At 47.4% G+C, this 10,647-nt stretch overlaps 1 protein-coding gene across 1 annotated transcript; it reads left to right on the top strand.

Annotated features, from left to right (window-relative positions):
* LOC110401851 (extracellular tyrosine-protein kinase PKDCC-like) lies at positions 1–8,864 on the top strand (the record flags this gene model as incomplete). The annotated part of the gene is made up of 7 exons (XM_021403369.1): positions 1–201; positions 296–418; positions 2,792–3,063; positions 3,995–4,074; positions 4,174–4,278; positions 5,109–5,285; positions 6,361–8,864. Coding segments are annotated over 7 exons (1,062 nt in total), but the record flags the coding sequence as incomplete, so codon positions are not given.

A 10,647-nucleotide genomic window follows, 5' to 3' on the forward strand; every position in this document is an offset into this window, starting at 1 on the left:
GGCTTCACCAAGGTGGTGGTGCGGGCGGCGCTGGCGGGCGGCGGGGCCGTGGCGCTGAAGTCGGTGCACGGGGCGGGCCGGGAGGTGCGGCAATGCGAGCAGCGGTACGGGGATCCCTCCGGCTGCCGCCGCCTGGCCGCGTACAAACTGCTGAAGGAGGTGACGCTGCTGCGACGCCTGCGGCATCCCGGCATCGTGCAGGTACGGCGGGGCCGGGGGGGGCCGGCTGCGGGGCGGGACGGGACGGGACGGGAGGGGACGGGACGGGGCCGCTGACAGCCGCTCCTCTCTGCAGCTGCACGGGCAGTGCTACGACAGCGGCGGGGAGCGCGAAGCCGGGGTCACGGCCGTGCTGGAGCTGGGAGCCCCGCTGGAGATGATCCAGCTTCTGCAGACCCCCTGGGAGGAGAGATTCAAAGTAAGAAAACAGAACGCGGCGGGGGGGTCGGTGGGGTTTTAGAGCTCACACCGGGTAAATGCGAGAAGCGCCCGACGGCCGCTGGGCAGCGGGGTTGTCAAGCTGGCACTGTGTGCTCCTGCCGACGGGCCTCAGGTCGTCCTGCTTTCACCCCTTTGAAAGGGCATGGGAGCAGCCCCAGCCCGGAGTTTGCTGCCCTGTCCCTTCTCTAAATCATCTCGCTGGGGCTGAGGTGCTGGGTAGCTGCGGCATCATATTCTTTATTTCTGGCTTTCCCCCTGCGTCGCCCCACTCTACAGAGGGGTTTTGTAGCAAGACCGTGGCTCGCTGCGAGCCCTCTGTGTTCTGAGCAGACCCTTCACGTACTGCTGGAACACGAACACTGCTGAACTCCTGTCTTTGCGCTGTAGGCAATAGGAGCGTGTCCCTGTCCGTGAGCTGTGCCTCAGTTTTGAATGTGATGCCAAAGCTCTTCAGCTCCCCGGGAGCTTGGCTGGGCTATGGTTGCGTTACAGAGTGCCTCAAGTTTCTGCTGGGGGCTCACTGCTGCTTGTTTGCTTCTTGAGAGGAAAGAGAGCGTCAGGTAGAAGTGTACGCACCTTGATGTCAGTAAGAAATACTTTGGAAAGAGAAAAACACAGCAAAACTCCCCAAATAAAACTCCTGCCTGCCTGTGGCATACAGTGTTGGAAAGGAGCCTCACCGTACAGTGGAGAGTGTGGCATCTGGAACTGCTGACATGGAACGTGGAGCTTGGTTTTTTCTGCTTGCTTCACTAACCAAGCTAAAGCAGCATCACAGCTTCCAGAGTCACATCTCTTGACCTGTGGAGTTCGGTGTCAGCTTACAGGTGGGTTTATGCTGGCTGCTTCTTGGCTTTTCTGGCATTTGGTCTTCTTGAAAGTACAGATCTCCTGCAGAACCAGAAACTCTCTGTACTGAGTTGGCTGGTGGTGAGGTTTCAGTAGAATCTCAGAATTGTTTGAGATCCTTAAATGCCATCTAGTCCACTCCCCCTCCAAAGAACAGGGACACCTACAGCTCCATCAGGTGCTCAGAGCCCTGTCCAGCCTGACCTTGGGTGTCTGCAGGGATGGGGCATCCACCACCTCTCTGGGCAACCTGTGCCAGTGCCTCACCACCCTCAACGTAAAAGGACTTTCCTTATATCCAGTCTAAATCTCCTGTCTTTTAGTTTGAAACCATTTCCCCTTGTCCTATCTCAGCAGACCCCGCTAAGGAATCTGTCCCCTTCTTTCCTGATAGTTTTCCAAAGGTATAAATAGTGACTGTACAAAACCCCCATGTCAGTACCAGCTGCACAAGCGCTTCTGCTCCTAAATACCCAAGGGAGGAAAGATCAAATACCTCCAGCTCTGAAAAGTCCTTTATAAAGAAAGGTAAAGCAGGGTGCCTTTAGCTACTGAAAGGAGTGGCATTAAGATTTGGTGAGCTGGCCTTAAGGTTGTAGCAATCTTTTGACTGATGAAGACAATAACATAACGTAGACTGGTACTGTCTGGTCCTGTTTCCTAATGAGAGTGTCTAAAAGGATGGGATTTCCCCTCTAACGAGCTCCATCAGATCTCAGAGGTGCTGTGAATATTCCAAGCCTAGATTGCTATCTGAGGCGAGAGGGGAGCTCAGTGTGCCCACACATGCGTGGTGACACAGCTCCTGGTGCGGGGCTCCTGGCATAGAGGGGGAAATGCTGTGGTGTTCAACCTGAGGACTGCTTTGGTGTGAATGCACTCTAGCTCTGATTTGTCCAAATATTGTTCAGCAAGCATTATGCCGCATCAGGTATTGTCTGAGCATTCCCTGCTGCCAGAAAGTTGCCATAAGAGCAAAATGCTGGCAATAAATACATTGCATGCTTTGGCTGCTTTTTCAGAAGCATGATTGTGTGCCCAAATTCATGCTGCTGAGCGATGCAGCAACACATGAATCTGGTATTAATGACCATGGAGCCTCGGTCTGTATGGAGCAGCATGGGGGAAGGGAGGGGAGCGCATTAATTCTATGCCAGAGTGGGGAAAAACCCTTCTGATTTCAGCTAGCAAATCAATACAGCTCCTGGGACTTGAGAGCTGCTATTGTTTTCCTCGCAGCTCTCTCTTCCAGTTCCTCTCACTGCAAACATCTCTTTTTGTATATACATGTTGGTAAAAAAATGCTGCTAAACTACTTACTGCAGTCAAATCCCATGGTAATGTTGCTAATAAATTTTGGAGCGTACATATAATTACCTTTTAAGTACTGTGTGCCTTTTTGCCTTTAATTTCATTGAATGCCCTCCCCTTTGTTCTACTTGCAATTTAATAGCTGTTTTTCATCTGTTTTTCCCATGCATATTCATCTTCCCTTTCTCAGATTTGCCTGGGTCTTGTGGAGCTGCTGTTTTACTTGGCACACTCCCCCCTGGGCTCAATAGTCCTCTTGGACTTCCAGCCGAGGCAGTTTGTTATGGTGGATGGGAACCTTAAAGTGACAGACATGGATGATGCCAGCACCGACGAGCTGTCATGTGAGGAGGATAATGACTGCACACTTGACTTCCCCACAAGAAGCTTTCCTCTCCACTGCTCTTCAGCTGGGAAGTGTGAGGGAATAAATGAGAAGAGGAATCTCTTCAATGCATATCGGTATGTGCAGGTGGTGTGGGCTCACACAATGCCACGTAGCCTTCTTCCACGCATGCTTCCTCCTCGGCTTTGTTAGAAGGTAGCAAAGGATGGCTTTGAAGCAGATTTATTTTCCTTATAAGGCAGGAAAATAGTTGGGCTGTTGTCTGGTGAGGAAGCAGGCTCCTTTTTAATTCTGTTGCCCTTCTCCAACGCCCTCCAGGAACTTGCCCCAAAGGCTGCACCTGTGAACTCGTTTGCCAAACAAGTCCTCCTGAAAGCCCTGGCATTTGAAGTCTGAGGGCTATGTTTGCTGAAAGCAGCGCAGGTTATGTGCCAAAGTGCACCAGCTCTGGCCCACTGCAGCTGGAACAGGCTGGCTCACCTCTACCTTGGGCTCTGGGTCTCCATGAGATGGTGGGAAGCTGTGGGATCACCAGGGGTGGTGGGCTGAGACTGCTGCAGACCGCTGAGTCACTCTCACCTGGTTTGCAGGGTTAATAAAAATACCCAATCCCTTCAGGGCAAGGGAAAGGTCTTGCATGAGCGTTCTTTTTTATGGGTTTTTATTATTATCATTTATTATTATATTGTAATGGGAAATCTATTACACAAAAGTTGACCTGGGGAATGAGGGAAAGCTCCGTTGCTGGAGCCTTTACAAACCTTTACAGACTTGAAGCAGGGTGCATGAAGCACGCTGTAAGGACCAAGCTTTCAGATGGAGCTGAATGACTCAGGAACACTTAGGAGTCCCTTCCAACTTGGGATATTCTGTGATTCAGACAAGCTCACGTGAATGGTCTGAGTGATGCCAGGGAAGTGTTCATACCTATCTGAAAAACCAAAGCTGACTCACTGGTTGCTTATGGATAATCAAGTCTTAGGAAAAGTAGACTATCACAGGGGAAGTTAAGCTGCTGTGTTCTAATCAGTCTGTGGGATTTTGCAGGTATTTTTTCACCTACCTTCTGCCACACTCTGCACCACCAGCTTTGCAGCCCTTTTTGAGTGATATTCTGAACGCAACAGGTACCAGCTAGTATTTGTAATCTAAGCTTTCCTTATTAGGAGATTCTAGATGGCATTTCATATAATTACTTGTCTCTGCCATCTTTTCCTTCAATGCAGGTAACTTACGATATGGAATAAATGAAACCCTGAGAGCTTTTGAAAAGGTTTTACATCTGTACAAGTCTGGGCTCTATCTACAGAAAAGACCTCTTCTTTTAAAAGGTATGGGAATTTGAATGCTTTACCTGACGTAGGTAAGCATCCCTAACATTCCCTTACTGAGTGAGTGAGGAACTTGGTGACTGGTCCAATTCTGATCTTCTGTTCATTCAGGTACTGTGGTCACTGGGAGTAGAGTGAAGGACCAAAAGCTTCTATTTTTTACTCTTCATTTGAGCTATCGTGTGTTGTTTGTTCATGGGAGCTGTGTGTGGGTGCATTGTTTTGCAAAGTAAATGCAATGCAGACAATGTAGCTAACCATTCTCCCCAGTGGAAGGCTTCAAAAGTCAAGTGGCTACCACAGCTTACATCTTCCTCTGTGTGCCCTTGAGATGATCATAGAATCATTAAGGTTGGAAAAGACCAGTAAGCTCACCTAGTCCAGCCATCACCACCATACCCATTAAACCATGTCACTCAGTGCCACACCTAAGTGATGGAGGGGTGAAGGAGGCATCAAGGTGGAAATCGCTTAGTGTGTGTGGGATTTACAGTTATGAACAAAGATATCCAGTCATTTACACTGAAGAGCCAGCAGCTTTAACAGGAAACCCCATCATTTTCCCATGCCACCTACCTGTTGGCCTAGCAACTGACCCCGTTGCAGTGTGTCAAAATGGTCACCATCCTAGCAGTGTGGGAAGGTGGGAAGGGACACTTAATCAACTCTACAATAGCCTTAATGTGGCCTGCTCAGGCTTGTTGGGTCAGTTTGTCACCATCCCATTTCCTTTTAGAGTTTCACTCAAGTGCAAAATACTAAGTTCGTTTTACAACTAGTCTCTGAAGGTGCACCTGGCGTTTCCCCACATACCATCTTTGTGTTCCCAGACTACATCTTCCTGAGGGGCTTCCGGACGGTGGAAGCAGAAGCCTACAAGTGCTGGCCTTCCTACAGCCACCTGGGCTGCCTGCTCTCTATCCACAGCCCTGAGGAGGCTGCTGCCATTTGTAGCTCCCAGCCACAGTGTCAGAGTTTCATCATCACCCAGCAGAGGACATGGACAGGTGAGCTGGGGATGGGCTTGGAGTCATCTTGCCATATGGTGCCATGTTGCCCTTGGTCACTGTCCTCCATAGTGCTGTGTGTCCCTGGGTGCATATAAAAGCTGCCTATCTTAATTACAAGATCAGAAGTCTTCTGTGATGGGCAACTGAGGATGCCTAGAGTGTTTCATAGAATCACAGAATGTCTTGGGATGGAAGGGACCTTGAAGTCCTTTCAGTTTCAACCCCCTGCCTTGGTCTGGTTGCCACCCACCAGATTGGGTTGCCCAGGGCCCCATCCAACCTGGCCTTGAGCACCTACAGGGATGGGGCACCCACAGCTTCTCTGGGCAGCCTGTTTGTGAGGAGATGAGAAATTCTGTTTTCCTTCCGTAGGCTCTTCCCTCTACACTTTTGGTGTAGGATTATTGTTGAACAGTTACTTATTTCATACAGAGATGCCTTCATTTTGGTGTTACGCTACATAGTTCCTGTGGTATATGTAGTTTGCAGAAAGCTGCTGGTTTTTCTGAGATGAAGGAAGCTGTGCAAAAGTAGGTGGTTACTACTCTTGTAATTAAAAGGCTCATGGCTTACAAGTTGTTATCCCCTTTATCAAAACTAAAGCCCCAAACCAATGGATTTCAAAACTATCCCTGTAATTAGCTCTGATTACAGCCTTTTCTAGCTAGCATGTTTTCAGAATTATTATAAATTACCTCATTTAGCTGACACTTCAATCTTGGGCTAAATTATTACGCTTAAAGTAAGACGCTAAATGAGATAAATGGGTGTTTTCAGTGGTGGAGCTGAAGAATCATGTCTTCCTGGCTCACAACAAAGCCAAAAATGCTGCTTTTCTGTGGGTTTGTCTGCAACTGGTATATAGCCAATACTGGCTTAAGAGCACTGCACTGGTGCAATGTCAGTCTCCCACAGCCACCTTCAGGCTAACAATGGGCTGTGAGAGTATGAAGCCCGTCTACAGCAGGGTGGTATGACCCTGTCCAGACTATGTTTCTGTGTCTTTTGGAATAGAGTGCGTCGAGGTGAACCTATCTCCTCTGTTAAACTTGTGCCTATATTTCCTTTCCAGGACGCCCACTCGCCTCATTTCAGAGCAGCCCGACTGATTTAATACCGGATGCTACTGCTGTAGTCTATATTAAACGATCAGCTTCCTTAGGGAGAAGAGTTTAAAGACAATGAGATCACATGAAATGATCCTGGGAGGAACAAGCCATTGGGGAGAAGCTCATCTCCTGAAAGGAATGACATGCTTTATTTTGCTTGGGTTGTGATCTCCCTGCCAGCTTAGATTGAGTCAAATGCTGCTGTCTCCTTGATCAAAGCTCCAATTTCTCATTGCAGAATGCTCCTTCCCCACAGCCCCGCTAGCTTGTTTAGCTGTTCCCACACTGCTGTTCTGCATAAATACTCTCCGTTTTAGTCAAATGTGGCCAGGCTCTGCAATACCTAGCCTTGCTGCTTCAGTAGTCAGCTTGTCAGCCAAGAAATAGCAATAGCTGCAGGGACCTGGCTGGAGTAAGCCCAGTTTGCTCATCAGACTCCAGATAATTTACAAATAATGCACGCTGGAGAATGCAGCGGCTCCTCCCGCAGCTGCCAACAAGGGTTTCACACCACTGCAGATGGAAGGGCTTGGACCTCAGTGAGGGGGTGCAGGTTGAGGTCTGTATCCAGAGGCTGAGGCTGGGGATGGCCTTCTGAGGAGGGTCATGGTTCAGCTCCTTTGGGTCAGAGAAGGGATGCGGTGTGGAGGTCAGCTCTGGAACCCAGTGTCAGGATGCTTGGATGCAGGATTTGGGTTTGACCTGGTGTGATTTGCAATGCCAGCTCCCATGTATCAACCTTGAAGGTTTTTCTGTTACTTTCCGTGAAAGAGCAAGACATTCAAATTATTTATGTATGAAGTGTTACTCTGTATGGTAAAGAATGACTATGTTTATTCTAAGCACGCGGTGAATAGTTTTTCTTTTGTAATTGCTGATGTTTTAATGCAACCAAATGCAAATGTTTCCCACCTTCAGGTCTCCCAGTATTGCTACCCACTCCTGAGGCCAACCTGTGAGTGCACACCTGCACACGCTGTGCTCCTCCCTGGGCCATCTGCAAGCACGGCCCTTTTCTTTTCCAGCATGTTCAGGAAAAGCCCAACTCTCTGCTGAGCTCACGCTGTTGCAGGGGAAGCTGTGCTGCAGCATTCCTGCGATGCAGAGTTCAGTTTTCCTCCCAGCCTACACCCAAGCTCTTGCCTGGGTTGTGCTGTGTTTGCTGTGAGCTGGTCCTGGGTTTCCTAAGGCAGGTGTTCACCATTCAACTTATTAGTACTTGCAGCAGCGGGGCCTTTCTCATGCTGTGTAACCCCTGCTGCTCGCACTGCGGCTCAGGAACTCTGATAGTGATACCAGTTAGCAAGAATTTCTATTTGCATGACAAGAAGGCTCTTCTTACTGTGATTGTCATATTGCTGCCGGCTTTGCGAAGGCTTTTAAAATGGGCTTGGTGGTAGACCCTGGAAAAGGTGGAGGGATGGTCCTGCCAGGGATCCTCTGTTGTTTTGCTTTCACCTCACTAAGCACGGCTTCGGATATCTGCTCTGTGTTGCATCCACAGCTCTCTGGGCAGCAGTGCCAGGGCCTCACCATACTCGAAGTGAAAAATTTCCTACTCATATCTGATCTAAATCTCCCCTCTTTTAGTTTATCACTACCTGCCCATGTAAAAAGATGGTCTACCCCCACGTGTCCTACCACTTGGCTGCTTCCACCTTCATTCATGTCTTCAGCAGTGTAATGCCTATGACTGTGCTGTAATTTGTCCTTTGATCCAGTAAAATGAATGGGTGGTAGAAAAGATAAATATCCTCTGGTCAGGACTTGGATACACAGTTGTGTCCAATTGTGTGTTATCACCCCACTGCATCAACAGCTACAGCTGGACATACATGTGAAGAAACATGGTCAGTGGAAAAAGTGGCTTCCAAGCTGCTTTTTCCCAGCTTATTGCTGTTATTTTCTGCTATGAAACCCTTTCCAAGGGCAGTGCCAGTTTCAATGCCCATAAAACCCATACTCTGCTGCCTCAAGCAGCTTTAAGCTTTCAATTCCAGTGAAAATTTCATTGCATGCCTAAAATCTCTCTTTTAGTAACTACAATACATGCAAAATGGAGATATAGGCATTTGTTGCCCTTAAAACTCGCAGTTGCTGGAGTCAATTTGTCTCTGCTATCGCCGATCACTATTTCAGCTACCATCATGGAATATGTAACAGAGAAAAGTGCTTAGAAGGAAACAGCAGGGAATCAATTGCAATGGAAACCATGTGTGCTGGAGGAATAATATTTACCTAAATGTGTCTATCACATCTTCCCAAAGGATGCTGCTCTTGGGAGAAAATGGTTATGAAAATGTTGCCGCTACAGATAAAAGGAATATCATTTTTTGAAAACACATACTTTAATGTTCTTAATTAAATCCGTATTGTAATAACAGATATAAAGCCACATCCACAAAGGATAATACCATGTCCTCCAAAGATAGAAGCCACAGTTTAATAAATATCAACAGATGCTGTATGACTCACGTTAGGTGTCTTTGCACACATTACTATTGACTTCATGAGCCGAGGAGCAGAGTGAGGGGACAGAGCTGAATAAAGAAAAGCAAATCCTGGTGCATCAGCCAGGCTCCAGGTAACAACCAGAGTGATACCTATGTTCTGCCACTACACGTTTTGAAGACTTCCCTGATCTCCTAAGGAGGACTTCTTCACATATCTTTAGAGATGGAGATGCTCATGGCTTTTTAAGAAACACTTGGGCTTTCTGGGCATCGTGTCTGTGCACTACACCCACCACAACTGCCTTGTCCTCTCTGACTCCCAGTGACCGTAAAGCCATCCTCACCTCCCCCATCAAAACCCTGTACCCGACTGCTGCACACTCAGGTCTCTCCCTCCTGCCATTTACTCCCCACTCTCTGCCATTACTCCCCCTCTGCTGTCCCAGCTCACCTACTCCTTACCCGGCAGATCCCCAGCACCCATACATGTCCCTGCAAACTCCAAAACTTGCAGCTGAGCCAGGCATGACAGTATGTCCAAGGAGCTCTTATTTTGTCTGCTCTCAGAGAGGAAATAGTCCCAGGTGGAGCAGGACATGATCTCGTGGAAGCTCAGGATGAGCCTGCTTTGATTTGCAGCCTGCCTTTTCATTGACTGTAGATGATTTCTAGATTAGAAAGTTCCAAACAATGTAGTAATAACTCCCTGTAAACAACCGGGGTTAAACCTTTAAAAACATGAAAAACATGGTGCTTAACTACATTGGATGATTGACATGGTACATTGCACCAAGGCTAGACAAGGCTTAAGAAGAGGCAAATTCCTACATTGTGTTATGTTTACAAACATTTATTCTCAAACCTCATCAAAAATAGTGGAATTTTCTGTTGAGCTTTTCAGATGAAATCTGTTGTCCTACTTATAGTAATTGGGAATATAAGAGCCATCCTCAAAATGAATTAGAACATCAGCTGCTCCCAGAGCTACAAAATGAACGATGAGATTTCCACATTCTTGTATCTGTAAGTTAGATTTCCCACATAACGTCTTTAGCAAGCGGGTTGTTTGTCTCTGCTGGGAAGAAAACACCACTGCATATTCCCTCCCTGCTTCAGATGACAGATCAGAGAGTTCAGGCTGAGATTAAAAGCTTGATAGTGAAACCTGGGGATGCAAGTTAATCATCACGTTGGGTAGCCAGAAAAGCATTTTATGAATGTCTTGGGGACACTTGGTTGCAAAGGAAATTTTCTGATTGCTCAGATGGAAAATGCCAAGAAATACTTCAGATAACTCGCTGCTGTGTTCTGTTCAGTGTGGTTCCCTTCTCGTTTGGAGAGGGAGGCATGAACTCCCGCTCCTAATTAATCTTGCCTTTGTTTGTTTCTTCTGATTCTTTCAATACGCAAGAAACAATTCATTGCTCCTCCCACTGAAGTCAATGCTATGGTTTGCATTTTCATGGGTTTCATGGGTTGACATTACCTCTGAAACAAAGAAGTTGCACCAGTCTCATTTCACTCTTACTCTAGAGCAGTTAAACCCAAGAGTTTTCCCGGTACTGCTAAAGACCAGCTCAGGACGTGCTCTGGAAATGACGCATGGCCTAATTGCAATAGGATGTTTGTTCACTTACTATATGGCAACGACAATTAAAGCTTCCGCAGAGACCTTTACAAAGCAGCAAAGTGTTCTGTTTCCACCCAGGGAATCTTATGTAGAATCATAGGACCGTTAAGGTTGGAAAAGACCTCTAAGATCTTCTAGTCCAACCACCAACCCATCTGAAGCTTCTT

Source organism: Numida meleagris, chromosome 6 (assembly GCF_002078875.1).
Source record: "Numida meleagris isolate 19003 breed g44 Domestic line chromosome 6, NumMel1.0, whole genome shotgun sequence".
Taxonomy (NCBI): Eukaryota; Metazoa; Chordata; class Aves; order Galliformes; family Numididae; genus Numida; species Numida meleagris.